Here is a 22295-nt window from a genome sequence, read left to right on the forward strand (position 1 = left end):
TGTGGCACAGTGGGTAGCACAATCGCCTCACAGCAAGAAAGTCGTTGGTTGAAGCCTTGGCTGGGCCAGTTGGCATTTCTGTGTGGAGTTTGCATGTTCTCCCTGTGTTCACGTGGTTTTCCTCTGGGTGCTTCGGTTTCCCCCACAAGTCCAAAGATATGCGCTTTAGGTGAATCAGGTAAGCTAAAATTGTTTGTAGTGTTTGAGTGTGAATGAGAGTTTATGATTGTTTCCCAGTCATGGGTTGTAGCTGGAAGGGCATCCGCTGTGTAAAACATGTGCTGGATAAGTTGGTGGTTCATTTCGCGGTGGCGATCCCAGATCAATAAACAGACTAAGCCAAAAAAAAAAAGAATAAATACAATATATCAATATAAATGTGTAGTGAAGTTGCAGTAATCTCGCAGACTTAATAAACTTGGACAAGTTCCGAAACTGTCACTAAAATATCTGTGACTGTAAACAAAAAAAGAATAAACGGTCAAATTAAATTGTTAAAATAAAGAAGCTGCAGATTGGTTTGACTGTACAATGGAAATACCTCACACTCCTGGTGCTATATCATTTGACGTCGGTACGCAGAGGACTGATCTGCTCTCAGGCTGCAGGTGGGAGAGACTGCTGTACGAGGATCGGGCAGTGCTCTGAGGCAGGGAATGGGCTGACAGCATCACTCGCAGCTCGTTGAGAAGCGTAGGGACAGTACAGTATTGACACATGAGAGTCTATAAAAATCTAAAGTAATACACAAAAAAGTTGTTAGATTTGTCGCTAGTCATTTTTTGGAAAATTTGTCGCTACGGGGGTCTGAAAAGTCGCTAAATATAGAGACAAAGTCGCTAAGTTGGCAACACTGCTCACAGCGACCTATAGAGGATTCACAAAACCAAAAACTGCAAATAATTACCTCCTGCGATGTATTTGGCGTTCTCCAGATTTGTATATCAATTTTAAAAATGAGCCTGGGTTGTGTATATTACGGTACAAAAATCCTTTTAATAAACTGCCAGTACATTTCTGTCATTTCACACTTCTGACTTATTTCTCTCTATACTGTTTCTTACACATTATATTATATTAATAAAAGTCACAATGTTAGACTGTGGAGTTCGATTTTCAACATCAAAAGTCGAAAGATTAGAGATTTCAGTCACATAATGAAATTTACAACCTTAAATAAACTGAAAACACAAAATACGGAAACTGTTAATTACCAGATATTTTTTTTAGTGCAGACGCTTTAACAAGCACAAAGTTGATGCAGTTGTGAGCGCAGTAAAACCGCAAGAGCCTTATTTAGTTGTGAGTCTACAACATTAAGTATTTATCAGAGAAAACTGTGTAAACGCTGCATGTTTTATTGATGACACTGTTGTTTCTGGCATGTGAAAAAGTAAGAATGTGTAAGTGTTAAGGCATCATGGTCTTGTCTTGCCCACAAAGGCTTAGTTCAGCACAATTTGAAGGCTCAACAAAGGGTGTGACCGTTCTGTTTCTCACTGTATTTTTCTCTCCCACTCTTCTCTCTCTTCTTCTGTTTGTCTCACTCTATAATTCACTGTGAGGTTTTATGCTGGACTGGAATTTTGTGCAGACTGAACATCTAGAGTCACTGCGCTCCTTTAGATTATAATCAAAAGCAGGCAGGATGAGCACACTGGGGTCTGATTCCACTGGAACATTCTCCTCCTCAACGGCCATTATGTTTTCTACAAGACGCATGATGGCTGCATCGATGTTTGTGTTGTCCTTTTATAAAGAGAATGAAAAAATTAGTTAAAATGTTCAGCGTTAGATAAAAATGATCATATACAGTACTGTGCAAAAGTCTTAGGCCACTAGTATTTTTTCTAACAAATGTTTAAATGTTGGTTATTTCTATAATTTTCTGTAGCATGTCAGTTTGAAATATTAGTTTAGATTTCCAAATATATTTTTTGCTATGATTGTAATTTTACAGTGAGATTATTGTTTATGCAAGGAGTCTGACAACAGCCAGTGCTCCAAACAGAGATCTGATGAGGGGTGCATTTCCAAAAACCATCGTTAGCCAACTAAGGTCGCAAGTTATGTCGTTACAAACATATTGATTTTGCGTTTCCAAAATCCGTCATTCCAATGAACATTCGCAAACTGCATCGCAAACTTGTACACTTTCAACTACACCTTTAGAGCTGTAGTTAGAAGCAGAGATCCTGTTTGTGTTCTATTCCCAGTTATCCCCCATGCCCAATTCATTTAAAACATTCTAACATTTAAACAAAGTTTGTTTCTATATTTTTCTGTAACATGTCAGTTTGGAATATCAAATAATTTTTTGAAGCATCTTATAGATGTTGCCAAAGTCCTTCTGGATTGAGGTTGCCTCAGTTTGTTCTGTTTCTTCATGTCATTCTAGACAGACTGGATGACGATCAGGGGTGCAACTCCCAAACAATGAAATAACTCATGGCTGAACTATCATATTATGATGCATCATTTGGGAAAAAAACGATGCAGTGACAAATGTCCCCAAAACTGTAGTTGCGTTATCTATTAATTATTATTATTATTATTATTAAGTAGGATATTGTTAAATTATTTAATTTATTTTTTTATTTCCACTACAATATGATATTTTAAATTTAATTGATGTTTAATGTAGCTGTGTGAACATAAACAACATCTCTGAATGTAATACGCTCAAAGTTCAATGCAAAGGGAGACATTGGCTTTTACAAAGTTAGCTTAACAAAGCCTACAGCGAACAAAGTTTGGGGACTACAAAAAAAAATACATCTGGACAAGTGAGATCACATGGGCTTCCAGTTATCGCATTTCCTACATGCAGACACCCTGCACAATAAAGGGGTGTAGCCAGAGGCATTATAATATTATAGCAGAGAAAGCTAAAATGGCATCCAAACGCTACTATTTCCATAGAGTTTCTTCTGTTTCTGTATTTGGGCTTCCAAAGGACACGTCAAAAAGAGAGAAGTGCTCACAGTTCAATTTTAATTATGTTTCAGAGAATTATAAAAATATATAGCTCTAGCATTTGACAAAGGACAGCTTCCAGAATCTCACCCAGTTCGGCGCTGGATTCATCTAAAAACTCCTCCAACAGACAAAGCTGTGGATTTTGCATCTCAACCCGTAAGTATTTTTATTTGTTAAAATTAATCTATTACATGCACAGTTTCTAGCGTTAATGGTATGTTGTAGCGAGGACATAAACGAGGATGTAAACAACGGGGATAACTGGGAATAGAACACAACCAGGAACTCTACTTTGGAAATCTAAACTGATATTTCAAACTGACATGCTTCAGAAAAATATAGAAATAATTACTCGAAACATGTTTATGGTGAATATACTAGATGCCCAAGACTTTTGCAAAGTACTGTACATAGCCTATATTTTGTACCTTCGCAGATGTCTCGTACCAGCCCACAAAGCCGTGATCCCTGGAGAAATGTTCGAGTTTGGGCAGTTTGGAACACAACCCATATCTCTGCTGGTCACACTTGTTGGCCAGCAGGACAGCTGGCAGGGGACGTCCATTGCCCAAGGCCACTTTAGAATCCAGATCTTTTTTCCATTTTAACACAGCTTGGAAAGTGGAGGCACGGGTCATGTCAAAAACAACCAACGCCCCGACGGCTTCTCGGTAGTACACTCGTGTCATGTTCCCATACCTCTCTTGTCCTGCAAATAAATAAGAATATAATTTATGATAGCTGAGTCATTTGAATTTCTTTTTTTTTTGTGAAATGAGAAATCACTTTTATTTTCTTATACTGACAAAACAACATTTGAAAGAACACTCCACTTAAAAAAAAGAATCATTTTACAACAGTCCTAGAGTTAAACAGCAGCGTTTTACCATATTTGAATCATTCAGCCGATGTCTGGGTCTGACTGGAGTACTTTTAGCTTAGCATAAATCATTGAATCAGATTAGACCATTAGCATCTTAAAGTTTAGATAATTTGATGGATGATTTTATTATCTTGGCCAATATGGTTAGGAATTATACTGTCATTGCGTCTGCTGTAGCTAAGTTCCTTGATTATTAGTACTGAATAATAGAGTACAGTTCCTAGAAAAATTAGCCTAGAAATAATTTGTTCATTGGTCTTAGTACACAATATAACTACAGAAATTGAAATTGGGTGTCTGGTTGACATGGTCACTCAGTGGTTAGGACTGTCGCCTCACAGCAAGAAGGTCACTGGTTCGAGTCCTGGCTGGACCAGTTGGCACTTCTGTATGGAGTACTTCGGTTTGTGGTCCAGGTATGTGAATTGGGTAAACTAAATTGGCCATGGTGTGTGTAAATGTGAGAGTGTATGGGTATTTCCCAGTACTGGGTTGTGGCTGGAAGGGCATCTGCTGTGTCAAACATGTGCCGAAATATTTGGCGATTTATTACGTTGTGTGAGTGTAAGTGAGATGCTATTACTCTAATCTAAAACAAAGATCTATGTTTTAATCTAGGGGAGTTGAGGCTTTTTTTAAGTGGGGTGTTCCTTTAACTTAGGGGCATGTTTGGTGCAATTAAACGAAATTCTGTTGAGATTGCTTTGATATCTGCAGTTCATTTGAATAAGAGTAAAGCAGAGTTACTGAAGTTTGTCCTGCGCACTTGCGGTTTTTTTTAGTTACTTCTTTGGTTTGGTGCGTTAATCTGATCGTTACTATTATTCAAAAGAAGGTAATGATTCGCACTCAATTGCTTCATACTGTTTTTATTTTTATTTTTACTTTTCCTTACATTTTACGGGTGATAACAGACAAACAGACGTTTCGGCACAAAGCCTTCCTCAGTGACTGAGGAAGGCTTTGTGCCGAAACGTCTGTTTGTCTGTTATCACCCGTAAAATGTAAGAAAAAGTAAAAATAAAAACAGTATGAAGCAATTGAGTGCGAATCATTACCTTCTTTTGAATAATAAGAGTAAAGCAGCCATTTCTATGTACACCAATCAGACAGACCAAGACCTCTGAAAAACTGCATCTCGAGCTTTAGGTTGTGTTCAGCCCTGACAAAATGTTGCAAAACATTTTTAAAATGGAAACGGTGGAGCGTTGAACACATTTTTCTGATGACACAGGAGTTGGAGCTATGGTAGCTGAGGCAGCTATTCATGATGTTCTTTTTGAATAATTGTCTATGCTTGATAAATACGTGTTTAATACTACAACAAACACTTGATATGACAGATGATGCCCTTGCTGTCCAGAATAAAATAGAACAGACTTTACCTAGAAAATTCTGCAAGCTGGTTTATATACACTTTATTAACAACAAGAGAAAACATGTCTTAAAACTACCATGCACAATGTCGCACAACATTTCCAAAAAAAACATTTTGTTCAATGTGAAAACAGTAGTGAAATTTTGCGCACTGGTTTGAGTTTTCACATGTCCCAGGTGTGGTTTTAATTAAATAGGTACTCGCAAAGACATCTAAACAAACCATAAACAGGACATAATGTCACAAGATAAAATCATCACGAAGCTCAAGAATGCCTGTTTTTTCTTATCATAGTCACAATCCTGCCCATTATGGGGCAGGATTTCCTAGGTATCCTAATCATGTCTCCTTGCAGCAAATTTTGTGTGAGAAATTGTGAACTTCTTCAGGGTGTTTCGAGTTTTATAAGTTTTTTTTTTGGATGTGTTGAGTGCCATTCACCCATGCCTTAATGAGTACAACCATTATGAAGCACATAGAGTAGTGTTTTATACACATTTCATAATTGAGATGCATTGTGCTGGCTACTTTTCTCATTTTTTTTTCTAAAACTTTACTCTTCTAAATGAAACGATCGTACTCCAAATACCTACATCCGAGTTGGTGCTATCCAGGGTTTTTTTACATGGATGAAAGCAATGCTGTGAGGAATAGGCACATTCAGTACCAAAACCAATCCAAATATTGTTTTATCATACGCACACATCATTCATCAGCTAGAAAAAAAAGTCAAACTGATTCCATTATAATTGTTTCTTCGTTTCATTCTCATTATAACAATAGCATGGACTATATCTATATTATTGTAGTCATAATGATCATTCAAGTAGCTTTTTGAGGACAACTTAATTGTTCAATCCACTTAAACTTGTAAAATACAATGTTAACTTAATGGATTTGTTGAAAACATTGTGTGGAACCCTGTATTTTTACAGTGTTTGAAGTGCTTAAAAAGTTATTATGGAGTTTTTGTCTACCAAAGGTTTGTTATACATATGTTTGCCTGCTGAGCGATTGTCATTTTGTAAAACAACAATACAATCAGTTGAACCCTCTGTTAACATTACCCACATACTCATTTTCGTTTACAGCACCGTTACTAAAATCCATAATGCTCTACCTTCTATAGTATCATGTTGTTCCAACTCTTGCGTCACCAAGATTACATACATTCAAATGCTAATTTCACAGCACCACATGGAAACAAAGTTAGACACGGTTTCACTGAGGACCATTTGGCCCGATGGAGTAAAAAGTATGTTGTAAAGCATTTCAGGAGGACATAACCATTATTATTGCATTATCATGCTGAAAATCATTGCACAAGTAGGCCGATTAGATTGTCATAGCTACTATACAGGGTTCACACTTTGAAATTTGGTCTGTATGAAGTCCTGTGTGAGGTCAAAAAACAACTGCATTCAATTCAAGATGGGACTTTAATGCAATCATTCAGCTTCTCTGAGTCTGTGTTAATAAGGCACAGCCATACACAACAAGTTCACACTTACTTTCTGTTGATACACTGAAAAAAAATGGTTCGTCAGATTTCCCATTTTTTTGTAAGGTAAGTACAAATCTATTTATATGGGCTGATATTAAACAAACAAATGAAGTTGAACATTACTAAATGTCATTTGTTTGTTTAGATTCAGCACATATAAATTGTTGCATCAACTTACCTTACAAAAAATAGTCAATTAAATGAATCATTTTTTACAGTGTTGAGATATAATTTAAATGGATAGTTTATGAGTTTCTTAATTCTGTTAAACACAAAAGAAGATATTTTGAAGAATGTTGGAGATTTGCAACCATTGACTTCCATGGTATTTGTTTTTCCTACTAAAAAAGGCAATGGTTACTGGTCTTCAGCTTTCTACAAAATATATTTTGTGTGTGTGTTGAACACAAAACAATTTCATAAAAGTTTAAGACCAATTGAGGGAGAGTATAAAGTAGGTAAATCTTCATTTTTGTGTGAACTTTCCCTTTAAATTTGTTCCGTTTTTGTGAATTTTACTACTTTAAACCAAAAGAATCAAATAACAAACAAACAATTATATGCCAAAATTTGCCATTTCTGTCCACCATGGCACGTTAAATGCATTATAATGGAATGTTTTTGTCTCTGAGCCGGTGAGAGGAAAAGTGTTTTTAGTGTTCTTCCCTGGTAGGTGATGTGAGGACCCTCACATGAGACCAATATAAGCATGAGACCAGTGAATATAAACACGGGATACACATTCCTGTCCGTGTGCTTCAGTTTATAACAAACACAGAGAGGGATTCACACAAACCAGCTGAGAGCAGAGAAATCTCAAACAAGGCATGCAATGGCCATTTAATTAATGACATTACAAGTGTTCCAACCAAGTGTTAAAGCTTTAATCCAGGCATATTATGTCGCACTTTCTGTCTTTATGTGCATTGTGTGATTTCTTGTTTAATACAAAGACGTATAATGTTGTTAACAGTGATGCTAAACCTGAGGTTGGAAAGTGTCCAAACTTGAATAACAACTTGTTCTTTTCGAAACACTACAAAAATATTTGAATATTTTTATAGTTTTAATTTTATCCAACTTATAACAATAATAATACGTTGATTTAATGTAGAATTTACTGGAGAAATTTGACAGACATCAAATTTGATGTACTTTAAAAGTAAAGTCTGAAATCATAGAATATCTTGTATTGATATATTGTCATTTTCTACATAAATAATTGTATTATCTGTTAATCATATCAGCAGTTCATAAAACACAACACAAATGAACATTTTATTCGATACATGTAGCTTTTAAAGGGACGGTTCACCCAAAAAGTTTACTCACCATCTTTTCTCCCTCAAGTGCTTCCAATGTGAGTTGAATACAAAAGAAGATATTTTGAAGAAAGTTTAAAGCTGATTACTATTGACTTCTATAGCAGGAAAAACAAATAATAAGGAAGCCAATAGTTACAGGTTTCCAATAGTTTTCAAAGTATCTTCTTCTGTGTGCAACGGAAGAAAGAAGCTCATAGATTTGGAACAAGTAAAGGGTGAGTAAATGATGACAGGAACTAAACCAAATCCAGAAAAAAAACTAGAATTGCTTTGTGTTCCAGGGCTGTATATAACAAATATAAAAATATATTGCTTTTTTTTTAGTTCATCAAAATATATTTGACGTATGTAGGCTACGGAAAAGATGCAAATGTTGTGCTGCATGTTTTAGATAGCTATGCTTACAGTATGTCATATTGACACTGCTCTCAGCTCCCCATATGCTCATTTATTTACATACGGCTTTTTGATAAGGTAGCCTGTGACTTAACATACTGACAATCATTGACAATGCAAGCAAAGAGCAGGAACTAAATAACCTCTGTAACTGACCTGCGATGTCCCACAGCTGCAGTCGAACGACTGTCCTGTGATCCCAATTCAGAACTTTCAGAGCAAAATCGACACCGATGGTTGCGCGGTAATGTTGAGAAAAAATCTGATGGACATAACGCTTTATGATGGATGTTTTCCCCACTCCTAAATCTCCAATGACAAGGACTTTGAGTAAGCGCTCCTGCTGCATTTCAGCAATTTAAAAACTACATAACAGTTATATTAAAAAAGGAAAAGTTGTGTAAAATAAAAAATGAAGTTGTGTAAGATTTTACATCAACTTGTTCGTGTATCGTAAAACTGCAAAATCGTGAAAAACAAAAGAGATTGACTGCCTTTCGCGGGATCTGACGCGCCCCTGATAGCTGTCCGCTTTAAAACGCGTCTCTTCACATGGACGAAAAGTTCATGCACTTCTTTTGACTAACGACAATTTTTCATCTCGCCGAGGATCCACTTAAGACTAATACTACTGTAAACTGATCTACTCTAGAAGCCCATCACTGTGCGCCCAACTGAACTCGGTCAGGAGGTTTAGTCTGAGTTTATTTTTAAGAGTCGCCTATAAACTACATCTCCCGTCGCACTGATCATATGCTTTGTCTGCTCGTAAACTTTGAAGTAGAAGGCGCATACAAAAATAAATAAAACCCAACTACATAGAATTTAATGAAATCTAAATATATAGAATCAAAACTGTAGTTTCCTCCCACATTCATAACAAATCATATATTATAAGATTTTAATGTTAATCTAAGAAATAAAGATACAAAAAATCTGTCACTGGGGCGGTACCTTTTCAAAAGGATACACTTTTGTACTACTTGTGGACTTTAATACCTTTAGGTTACACTTTTGTACCTTTAAGGTTCACTTTTGTACCTTTAAAGTACTGTGAGGTTCTCATGTATACGTTTAGGTATTAATATAAGTACCTTCAAGGACCTGTTAGGAACAAAATGTACATTGTGATATGGTTGATACCGCCCAGTGACAGATTTTGAACCTTTAATTTTTGAGAGTGTATAGCCTATATATTAGTTTGTGAGTAGGCTATTAAAGAACATGTTTTAAATTCTTTATAGCACTTTTATATTGATTGAGCCAAAATAGCTTAAAATAGCCTAGAAGAAGTTTTAGTAAATTGAAACTGCTTTAGTCCAGTTTTCAGAGTTGAAGTTCATTTTAGTTCAGTGTAATAATGTAAATGTCACTGCTAAAAGTCCAAACACTGAAGAGTAACTTCAACAATGCGCAGCTCCACAAGTCCCAAACCAAGCAAGCCAGTTCTATCAAACATGTGCTGTTTAAGTTTAATAACTATTCATTCATTCATTTTCTTGTCGGCTTAGTTCCTTTATTAATCCGGGGTCACCACAGCGGAATGAACCACCAACTTATCCAGCACATTTTTATGCAGCGGATGCCCTTCCAGCCGCAATGCATCTCTGGGAAACATCCACACACACCTTCTTGCTGTGAGGCAACAGCACTACATACTGCGCCACTGCGTCGGCCATTTAATGACAAACTACTACAAATATTTTTCTACTTCCTTTTAAGGTATGAAATTGACATATCAAGTCAAGTCGAGCTTTATTGTCATTCCGCTACATGTGTGGACATACAGAGAAATGAAATGTCATTTCCTGCAGGACAACGGTCAACGGAAAAATTAATCATAAATACAAACAAAACACTGGACATGAGAGCTATTTTTAAAAAATATGCATAACAAACATACTATAAAATACTTAACTATACACATAAAACAGACTACACAAGTACTTTTACATGATGACACTGAACAATGTTGTGCAGGATATTGTGCAAGAGGTATTTAAGGTGAAAATTGTGCAAAAGAGATATTTAAGGTTTAATATTGTGCAAGAGTTATTTAAGGTTGAAGCAATAAACGATGTAAGGGGTCACTTGGGCCCCATTTTATTTGAGTGAAGTTGGCTAATTCTTTAGTGCGTAGTTGGTTTTAGAAAGTGTCAGAGGTTGTTTACATTGTATTTAGTTTCGAGCAGTGAAGCTAATCACAGGCAGAGCTCAATAACCAATCAGAAGAGTTTAGATTAAAATCCACTCATTGCTGTCAACACGAGAAATTTTTGGTCAATGACGCATGAATTCTGCCAATGGAACAAAGTAAAGAAGATTTAGTGTGCATCAGATTTAGGTTTTAGTGATCATAAAGAGAGCACTCACGCTTTCCAGGATACAGCCTATGTAATGCATTTAGAGAAAAGTAGAGGCCTTTAGTTGTTGTTTTATGACCCTATACCTGGAACAATCACTAAGTTCACCTATGGTCAAATATTTAGACCAAAGTTTAATAGTAAAATCTACTTAATCACTAACATAGGCCTATTTAAACAACGTAAAAAAAAAATAAATAAAATAAAATATATATATATATATATATATATATATATATATATATATATATATATATATATATATATATATATATATGCTGACTAATGTATATCCATTTACACTGGGCTATTAGAATACAATTTTTATTTTTTTTGTGTGGAAATTTATTATTCGTTCAGTCAGCTGAGAAAGTATGTATGAAGCACAAGAGAGCAGAGCTTTTTGCCTGCCGCTGCTTTTAGGAGGACTGTGGTACTGGTGCTGATGCGGGATGAGTCAGGCTATATGATGCTTCTGCTGTCGCTTCCATTTCATCTGCACAAAACATCCAAACATTTCTCCATCTTCCAAACGTGGATCAAAACATGACAGGCGTAAATCATCTTCGACTTTAAGGCGACTTTGATCCAGGCAGGGGCCATTTCAGCAACACGCCGACTCATCTTCAGCCACACAGACCGCCTACGCGGCGCAGTTTGCTTTGCACCTGTTTGTTTTTCCTCCGTAGAGACGAATGTTTTGTTTATCATTCAGTGGGCTATATTATGTGAAGAGTTTATCTCCGTGATTTCATCCGTCGGATTCTAAAGAGACTTCAATCCTGTAAAGATTATGGAATCTGCCGTTTGGCAGCTTTGAACGGAGCAAACAAACAACACCAAAAAAAAAAACAAAAAAAAAAAACAACGTAAGTAAAGAGCACTGAAGGAAAGACCGTCTACACAAATGCTACTACACAATGACAGCGATTGTTAAACAGCTGTAGGTTTAAAACCGGAAGCAGTCGTTAATGTGACAAGGCCAAGATACTGTAGCCCGGCTAATCTCAGCCATCACATTTTGTCAATAGGTCACGAGGATAACTGTTAAAGGCATTGTATTGAGACTATAAGGATCTACAAACCTAATTTGCATGAAAAAAAAAGTCTAAAACAGAAAACATAATAATAAAAGTTTTATTGATGATTTCTGACAGATTTAGTAGACTAACATATACACATTTAACTATGTAAGCTAGTAGGCTAAATGTGGCACTGAAGATTAACCATCTTTATTATTAAATGTATTCTTACATTATTTAAAGCCTTAAAATAGTTGGACGTTATACACAATTGTCAGTCACAATTTCCTTTGGCTAAGTCTCTTGTTTATCCGGTGTTGACAGCGGAATGAACCGCCAACTATTCTAGAATATATTTTGCGCAGTGAATGCCTTTGCTTCCGCAACCCAGTACTGGGAAAACTAAAGGGTTTCATTATATGTATTTACTAAGATGAACAAATGATGAACAACACTTGTAAAGTGTTTATTAATCACACTTCAACATTTACTAATGCATTATTAACATTCAAATTTGAATTTTCATAACCGTAACAAACATAAACAAATACTGTCATAAATGTATTGTTCATTGTTTCTTCATGTTAGTAATTGCATTAACTAATATCAGCTACAATCTTATTGTACATTGTTACCGAATTGCCTTTAAAGATTACCCTATTTAGTCTGGATAAATGTATATAGACTATATAAAATCGACATACGTTTATATAAACCACCAGTTTTCTGTCACAACTGATGGAAGAAATCAAAAAGCAAAGGTTTTGTGTGTCATCTACCTTATCAGAGCAAGCACAGTTGTCATACCCTGATCATGTAATTGCTGTAATATTTATAGAGGAGATTCCCAGAAGAGCTTGCCGATGAAGTGCAAAGCTTTAAAGAGAACTCCGCTCTATCTGGTACTTTTATTAGGTTTACTTAAAATGCGAGTAAAATAAAGAATGTGACTCTATTCTGTTGTGCTCTTCATGAACATGTTTTGTCAGCTCTACAAATTGTCAATTATTTGCATTTTGTTTTGACAGATCTGAACAGACATGGAGGCGATTTGGCTTTACCAGTTTCGGCTGATTGTGATTGGGGACTCAACTGTTGGAAAGTCGTGTTTAATTAGGCGATTTACAGAAGGCCGTTTCGCGCAGGTGTCGGACCCGACAGTCGGGGTCGATTTTTTCTCCCGCCTGGTGGAGATTGAACCCGGAAAACGCATTAAACTGCAGATCTGGGACACTGCAGGCCAGGAACGTTTCAGGTTTGGCCAATCTTTATCTTGGATTATGTTGCATTCATAAGACCTTTCTCATGATTCTGCTTCTCTGTGAAAAAATGTTCAATCGTTTACTGATGGTTCAGGGTGGAAGACTATACTTGTTTTTAAAAGTTTCAGTGGTTTACCCTTTAAAAAACAAATCATGTATACCTACAGTTTCTTAAAGATTCATGCGTATACACATATCACTGTGTTTAGTAGTCCAGAAAGAACTGCATGCTGATGGACACATTATTTTACATATTTAAAGGGATAATTCCCACAAAACTAAAACAAATAAATACATAAAAAGTCATTTATTCACATGAGTTTCTTTCTTCTGTAGAACACAAAAGAAGATATTTTGAAAAATGTTGGAAAGTGGTAACCATTGACATATTTGTTTTTTCTACTATGGAAGTCAATGTTCACCAAGTTTGAACATTTTTCAAAACAAAGTTTTCACACAAAAAAAGAAACTCATAAAAGTGGAACCACTTGAGGGTGATAAAATCATTATTGCATTTTCCTTTTTGGATAAATTATCCCTTTAATTACTGTAGTATCACACACGATCTCATAAAAGCTGTCGACAGTTGTACCTTTTAAAATAGTACACATTTGTATTTTATTTACGCCATAAGGTTGCAAATTGTTGACATATTTAGATGATATATGGACCAACCCATAAGTTACATTAAATGTAATTAAAAAAAAAAAACTAACCAAAATGTTGGGATGGTCCATATCACTAATTTGGGTTAAAACAACCCAGGTTTTTTTTTAGATTCAACATATCAGAAGCTTTAAAATTGTCCTGCTCAGTTTTTGTACTTGTTTTTCTGAGAAACAACCATACCTACTTTAAAGGGCCCCTATGATGAAAATCATCTTTTGGACAGAACTGTGCATAGGTATAGCGTGTCCACAGTCATATTGAGGTGATATATAGACAATAAGTCTCTTTTTTTAATTTTGTGATGTTAAAATAGGATCCAAATCCCTTCCATTTTAGGGCCGACTGCAAAGTGATGTAGGAGTGTGGTTTCCCCGCCCACCTAATTAATTGACAGCTGCGTATTAAAGGGCCATGAAACCCCCTCGTTTCAGCAGGGTGTTTTCACACCTCTACTTTGGAAAAAGTCCGAAAAGTGGGCGTGTCCAGCTCTGTTTAGGGGGGAGTGTCGGAGGAAGAAAATAGGCTTGGTGTGGGAGTGTCTATTTGGGCGCGCTGAATTTCAGAGTGACTGTGTTTACATGGACATCTGTAGTCGAATTATTTGCCAAATTATTAAATGGTGGACTTTAACTGCAGTTTGGCTCTTTCATTTAGGGAATTCATTCATGTCCCTCACGACAAACGTGATATTTGATTCGAGGAACTGCTCTAAGCGTGTATTTTTCATGCAATCTTTGATACCGCACGGCGAATGAGAGAAAAAAAAAACTCAGCATTTCCCGGAAACTTAGATGCACACGGCATGTTGTGTCAGAAAGCCACGTGTGTTATTCCGGTCACAAAATCCAACACGAGGTTATAGTTTGGTTGTAGTGCTAACTTGTTTACACTCGGTGCAATAGTTTGTTTGATACGAATAAAATACGAACTGAATAAACAAAGAGCACTGGTCGCTCACTTACCAAATCTGTAGAGACAGGACAATCCACAGCAACTAGAGTCGCGTCTTTATTTAGAGGAGACCACAAGCGAATCCGGATCTCAGCGTTTGCAGATGAGAACAGCTCTCAGGTAAACAATAATCCTCCTTAGACACGTAAGTTATTGTTGTCGCGCGTCGCGTACACTGTTAATCCACACGTGACGCCAGCTGCGCTCTCACGGAGAGAAAATGAAAACAAAACTTAACGGCAGCAAACTATAAAAGCAACACTTCACGCTTGTTTTGCCAACACAACGTGTCGTCTCTGCCGTCTAAACACTGTGACAGTAATGAATATTAATGAAGTTGCACAATAGAGCGTGCTGATTGGTTTGAACCAAGCCTTACTCATGCATTAATGCATCACACTGTAAGACTTAATAAGACACACTCTGGCACAGACGCCCAGTCTGCACGCTGGAATACAACGCTATTATGTCATGACCGTGACGCAGCTTCAAAAATTCGTTTCAAAACTGACACAGCCGCATGTCAGTACAATTATAAAAGAAGATACTTCAATTCGGGTTTGTGGACATTAAATCAGGTTTATTTTGTACATTAACACAATGGATATCTACACAGCAGTAGATATTAATGTGTGCCCTGTCACATTTGCCATGCAAAAACTGCAAATGTAAACGTGCGTGCTGTGTGTGTGTGTTTGTGTGAACTTTGTAACGACATTGTGTGTGACTCATTGCAACTCCACTACAAATACATAAAATAGTCATTGATTAAGTTCTTACTGTAGTATTTCTCACAAACATTACGTCAGATCTGCTTCCTTCATGTCTGTCACTGTGCTGTTTATCTGCCGCAGCCGAGGCAGAGATTGAGACACACTCTGACAGCCACGTGGGAACGGTGGGTGGGGAGAACTAGCATTAAAGGCACAGGCCACAAAAACAGCTACAAGATGCTCAAAGCTGAAAATTCCAAACTTCAGAAAGGTATAATAAATAATCTGATGGGTGTTTTGAGCCAAAACTCTAAAGACACATTCTACAGACACAAAACAGTTATCTTAAAACTTGAAAAGGGGGTCAAATATGTGCCCCTTAACTTAAATCATTGTGCATATCTGACCTGGAGTTATTATCCAAACGCATAATTGGTGTTTCCAAGGTGTCCATGATGATCTAGTTCTCCCAGGCTTAATGGCATATTCACATGACACTGATACTTTTTTAACAGTGGGTGATTCATAGATACTAACTATATTTGTGAATGAATGAATGCAGTCCACATACTTCTTCACCGAACAGAAGTTTTACCAGAACTCCTACAGGAACATAAAAAGATTTGATGAATCACTGGCATCCACAGTGTCACACACATCTAACTTAAAGTGATGTCAGGAACTCCAGAGGCCCTTCGGCATCCTTCACAGTTCAGTGTGTTCCCAACGGTGCTCCTGCAAGCACAGACCTCTTTGACAGTCTCACTCTGATGCTTTTTTTACATCGCTTTTTTTCCTCCATCTACCTTGTTTCATCTCTGTCTTTGATTGCAGTTTTACATTTTCTGTTCTTTCTGTTCCTGTCATACACACAAATACCTTTCTCAGATTCATTTCCTAGATAGAGGGAAATTCTTTCTTTCTTTCTGTCTGTCTATCTAGTAGTAGTCTTGTCACACACAAGTCACCAAATCAAAATAAACTTTTGATTCTGGAAAATAATATTAGCATCCTATCACGATTACCTATCAATTAACATGCATTCATGTCTCATTCACCAGAGTAGTGTTTAAAAGTGTTTGTTAGTCATAGAAAGACATTTTAATAATTGCAGGTATGTTACCAAACATGTTTCCCTCAGAAAAGCCATTTGGTGTCCACAACTTGCTACCAAGGAAAAATGTTAAATAAATCTGTTCCGACACGAAAAAACCCAATAGCAAATATATAATACAATACAGTAAATACTAGTGTTTTAGAACCATACTTTAGTAATGTATATTATACTGTACACAACTATTTATTTACAACACTTTGTTAATCAATGCTCAAGCAAACTCTAGTATTAAGTGAACTGATAAAATATAATAAATACTTAAGCATAATGTAGTAGCCTACTACAGTAAACTGTGGTGTACTGTAGTATAACATATCATATAGTTGATTATCACAAGATTAATTCTAGTATTGTGCAAAAACACTACAGTATGTTTACAATAAAGTACTATAGATTTCTTTCATGTAGGTTTTTTTTACTCTTTTTAATTGAAAGTTGACTTAAGATTATTCTGCATGCAGAAATGTGTTATAAAGGATGGGATTTATGCAGGCATGATGATCACACATCTGGCATGCAGCTGTGAAGTCTGTGATTACATTGAAAGATCTAGTTATACAAGTTTTGATTTATTTGTTCAACGCATGAGTTGTTCAATCAGGATACATTTTGAAAGTGAGTTAACTGCTTCTTTATGTGATTCAATTGTAATTATGCATTCTCTACTAAAAGGAACTAGGAACTCTATTTTTGACCTGGGTAGGGGGGGTGGATTCATTTCGTTTTGCAACTCCCTTAGAATAAAACAGTTTTACCTTTTTTTTTTTTTCTTCTATTAAGCAGATTAGCTTAGCTTAGCATAAATCATTAAATTAGATTAGACCATTAGTATCTCAATCAAAAATGTCCAAAAAAGTTGACAATGTCCTTATTTAAAGGGCACCTAGGTTACCCCTTTTTCAGATTTAATATAAGTCTTTTGTGTCTCTAGAATGTGTCTGTAAAGTTTCAGCTCAAAACACCCATTAGATTTATTATTATTATACCTTTTATAAGTTTCTATTTTATACCTTTTTGCATCAGGTAGTGGTTTTGTTGTACTGCGCCTTTAAGGCTAGTCCTGCTAGCCCACCGTTTCTACATGCCTTTCTGCATTCCTTAATCTCCTCTCTCGGCTTATTCAGACAACAAACAGACTTAAAGGAAGAAGATCTCATGTAAGGTTTGTGAGAAATACAGTAAGAACTTTACCAATGAGTATTTGATGTATTTGTTGTGGAGTTGCAACAATAAGTCACACACAATGTCCTTACAAAGTTCACGCACACACAAAGATACACACACACACACACACACACACACACACACACCGCACTTTAGTGCAAATGTGACAGGATACAGGTTAATATCCACAGCTGTATGGATATCTGTCATGTTAACGTACAAAATAACCTGATTTAGCATCCACAAACCGGGATTGAAGGTCTTCTTTTATAACTGTTCAGACACGTGGTGATGAAGTAAAGCTGAAGTAAATCGCTGTAATTCATTACACACATGCACTGTTTTAAAACATTTGAAACTTGTGAAACTCACTCTTCTTGATCCCATCTGATGATGATTGATGACCCTAGCAAACTGAACAGACCTTTTATTCTCGGTTGCTTTGCGCACCACCTGTCTTGTTGATATGATTATACTCCTGACTCCCAGGACATGTTAATACGCAGCTATCAATCAATTCGGTGGGCGGGGGGACCACACTCCTACGTCATGTTGGGGTCGATCTGAAAACCCCTCCAATTGGTCCACCGTTTTTATGTTGTTAAATTGAAAACAAAAGGACCGTGTGTTTTTATCACCCAAATATGATTGTGTTTACACTATATCTACAAACTTCTGTCCAAATGTCCAAATGTTTAGTCCACTTAAATTTGTAACTACTAACAAGCTAACTTGATTCATTCATGTTGTCCCATCACAAATCGATTGAATATAGTATTTTTTTTTCGTGTACTAAGACAGAAAATGAGAAGTTGCTATTTTCTCGGTATACTCCCATTTCAGCGTTATAGTCAAAGAATTTTGCTGCAAGACAATGACTGCAGCAGGAGCAATGATATTGAAAATAACACCCGAAAATAGTTCCCAGTGAGGTAACTAGGTAATAGCAAAGTTTCTTGATTATTACACCACTAGTATCTAGTCTTATCAAGTAAATAACATAATTTTTTTGCCAGTCTTAGAAGGTAATGTAACCACAGAATACTCAAGCTTTAAATATGAATATTATTGTAACTCTACTGAAAAAAACAGCTTAAACTAGCCTAGGCTGGTTGGCTGGTTTTAGCTGGTTGACCAGCCTGGTTTTAGAGGGGTTTTTGGTTATTTCTAGTCTGGTCTTAGCTGGTCAGGCTGGAAAATGACCAGCTAAATCCAGCTAAAACCAGCTTGACCAGCCTGGGTTAAGCTGGGCATAGCTTTTTTGGCTGGGCTCCCAGCCTGGCTACGCTGGTCAAGCTGGTTTTAGCTGGTCATCTCCCAGCCTGACCAGCTAGGACCAGGCTGGAAATGGCCAAAACCCCTCTAAAACCAGGCTGGTCAACCAGGTAAACCCAGCCAACCAGCCTAGGCTGGTTTAAGCATTTTTTTTCAGTAGGGAACTCTTTGAAACTTTCAAATGAGAGGTGCAAAATGGTCTAATCCAAGTCAATGATCTATGCTAATCTAAGCTAAAGGTGCTTCTGGCCAGACCCGAAGATCAGCTAAATGAATTAATAAATAGTCAAACTCAACTGTTTAACTCTACTGAGTTTTAAAAAATGAGACTATTTACTCAAAAAAAAGGAGAAAAAAAGATGAGTGTTCCTTTACCCTCGATTTACATTCAGGAACATTATTTTATTGTGTCACAGGTCTATTACTCGAGCATACTACCGTAACTCTGTGGGCGGCCTGCTGCTCTTCGACATCACCAACCGCCGCTCTTTCCAGAACGTTCACGAGTGGCTAGAGGAGGCGCGCAGTCACGTGCAGCCCCACAGCATCGTCTTCCTGCTAGTCGGGCACAAATGTGATCTGGAACCACAGCGCCAGGTGAGCCAGCAAGAGGCCGAGAAGCTTGCAGCCGCATACGGTATGCGCTACGTGGAGACTTCGGCACGTGACGCCATAAACGTGGAGAGGGCTTTTACAGAGCTAACGCGGGATATATTTGAGCTGGTCAAGAATGGGGAGATTAGCATCCAGGAAGGCTGGGAGGGAGTGAAGAGCGGGTTCGTACCAAACGTGGTGCATTCGTCAGAAGAAGTGACAAAGGGTGATCGCCGGTGCTTCTGTTGAATCCGCAATCATCACCTTGGTATCTTATCAAACGTTCAGGCCCTGATGGACAAATAAAAAAATAAACGCTTCCTCCAATTACAGGGTCAGTCTTCAGCTCCCTGAATATGTCATCATCACCCCTTTCCTGCCTGCTGAATGCCTAATCGAGTCCCATCATGCCCCGTTGCTTCACTTTTCTATACTACATTGCTTATTTCCCTATTCACTGAAATCTGACTGCTGAGAACGGACGGTTAGTAAATGACCAATTGCAGAACTGATACTGAAAAAAGCCCAGAACTGTATCTGCACTTTAATTGAATCTGCACATGATGTATTGAGCCACGAAAGATAAAACAAAGACGTTCTGACTTTGAGTATCTCGCACTTGGGTGTACAATAGGAGAAAGAACTGAATAACCAGAGTTTTCTTACTGATTTCTGAGATTAATGCTGGGATAGCCATTTCTGTTGACTGAACAAGGAAGGGAGAAGATATACTGCAATATACTACATGAAGAATTTTCAAAAACACATGACCTGACATGTTTCTGACTGATTTCCAACTAGATTTTCAATTAACTGAAGTGGATGGAAAGGTGTCACTCAGATGACGGCTCACCGTGTCACCCAAAAGGTTCATTTGTATGATCGGATGCAAAGACTCATGAAGAACCACTGAAGGTACATCCGAGAGCCCCGGTGCATTGTTTTACAACCATCTCACTCATCACGCATTACCACAAGAGGCCTCTGGTGCTCGCCAGAATGATGAAGAAACCTTAATCTGTTGTACTTATGTACATCTTTTACACCTTTTATCCCAAAGAGTGTTTCTGATGTTACAGCTTGTGATTGTACTATCTAATGTGAAAAAAGCAAGCTCTTCCTAGAACCCTAATGAGGGCTCTCCTTGTACACATTCGCTCAAGACATCTGTATCAATAGAGCTTGCATCGCCATGTATTTAACCATTACTTTATTCATCTAAACCATCTTTCCTTTTCTAAAAGACTAGCTCCTCACTGTCATTCTCACCCCTAAATAAATAATCCCATAACCGCTTTCTCAAATACGAATGGAGAAGATGTGTCAGTACTGTCCATAACGTTGCACAATTAGCCATCTCTTTATTGGACAACATGAAATCCTTTTAAAATATTGCTGAAACAGGGTCTCAGGGAAGGACCGCAAGATTTCGGATTGGGTTGGCCACTCACTCGCTCACTCTGTAAGCTTTTTTTGGCGCAGATGTGGATTTGCAAGGACTGGATGTACAAACACTACTGACTCTGTTTTAGTGAATTTGAGACACCTTGTACCTCTGTATCAAGGGAACTTGAAATGTAATAACGATTAAAGTAACATGTTAAAACTGTTTCGGTTGTATTTCGGTTGATCAACGTTCCACTCACTAGCGAAAGGAATTTAAAGTGATAGTTGATTCAATAGACAGTTGGTCTAAAAATTTAAATTCTGCTAATTTCTCACCCTTCTGCTGTTCCAATCTCCTGAGGCTTTCACTCATCTTCGACACACAAATTAAAAATCTTAGAATGAAATTTGAGCTCCCTCATTCTCCTTAGAAAGCAATGATCCTGAGACCTTTTAGTCCAGAAAAAGAACCAAAACATTCCCTTTAACTTCATACTAAAATAATTCTTGCACCTGTTGTCCAATTCAGATCAGGATGCAAGTTAACACTGTCCAATATGCGTGCACGTTGCAGTGCTTAGTCTAATGGCAGCCTGATGGGAGAGAGGATATAGGTAAACAATCCTTTTTATGGTTTTTGGTGCACAAAAGTTTTCTTGGAGACTCCTATCAATAAAGGTGCTGTATGTAAGTTTTTGACTCTTCTAAAGCATAAAAATAGCATAATATGTTTGCAGGTATTTAATAAACATGTCAAGTGAACATTGTAGTTTCTCTGATAAACAATTCTAAAGTCAGATATTCTGCTTTGAAAATGTGCCTATACATGCTGAAATGCTGTTTTTGTTTTGGTTCTTTTAACTTGCCCAATGCCAGTTTGGTGGACGTGTATTTCCTTCAGTCAGTCAGTCAGGAAGGCTCTCAAAGCATGTGGCCACGACCGAAAGTGCAACTTTAGTGAACAGTAACAGCTTTCAAAAAGAGACGCAAACTTAGAGTTCCATATGAGTTGGTTATTCATTAGCAAATTATATATATATACACACATGTATATTAATGTATATACATTATACATGTATATAAGACGTAAACATTAGGTGAGCAGGTTACATTGTAACCCCATGTCCAAACAAAACCCTATGTGACGAGATTCGCAGTGATAAGCAATTTGGCTGTTTGCACCAGACAAAAACATGACAGAAATGTAAATACAGCCATTCAGAAGCACAGAATAGTGCACTCACTGCACTACAGTGAATTTGTAAGGCTTATAATCTAATTAATACATATTTAACCTCTTTTACATTATTAAAT

At 37.0% G+C, this 22295-nt stretch overlaps 2 protein-coding genes across 2 annotated transcripts; one reads left to right on the top strand and one right to left on the bottom strand.

The window, feature by feature from the left end:
* Nucleotides 1–1342: 1342 nt before the first annotated feature.
* On the bottom strand, nt 1343–9180 carry zgc:162171. Its single transcript, NM_001082848.1, is given in 3 exon segments — nt 1343–1749; nt 3408–3688; nt 8622–9180. Coding segments are annotated over 3 exon segments (675 nt in total). The 5' UTR covers nt 8815–9180; the 3' UTR covers nt 1343–1548.
* Nucleotides 9181–11277: 2097 nt separating this feature from the next.
* Nucleotides 11278–21966, top strand: rab39bb (RAB39B, member RAS oncogene family b). Its single transcript, NM_001080023.2, has 3 exons — nt 11278–11697; nt 12879–13105; nt 19418–21966. The coding sequence occupies exons 2-3, from the start codon at nt 12891–12893 to the stop codon at nt 19842–19844; spliced, it is 642 nt and encodes a 213-aa protein (NP_001073492.1). The 5' UTR covers nt 11278–11697; nt 12879–12890; the 3' UTR covers nt 19845–21966.
* The last annotated feature ends 329 nt before the right edge of the window (nt 21967–22295 follow it).

Source organism: Danio rerio, chromosome 7, assembly GCF_049306965.1.
Source record: "Danio rerio strain Tuebingen ecotype United States chromosome 7, GRCz12tu, whole genome shotgun sequence".
NCBI lineage: Eukaryota > Metazoa > Chordata > Actinopteri > Cypriniformes > Danionidae > Danio > Danio rerio.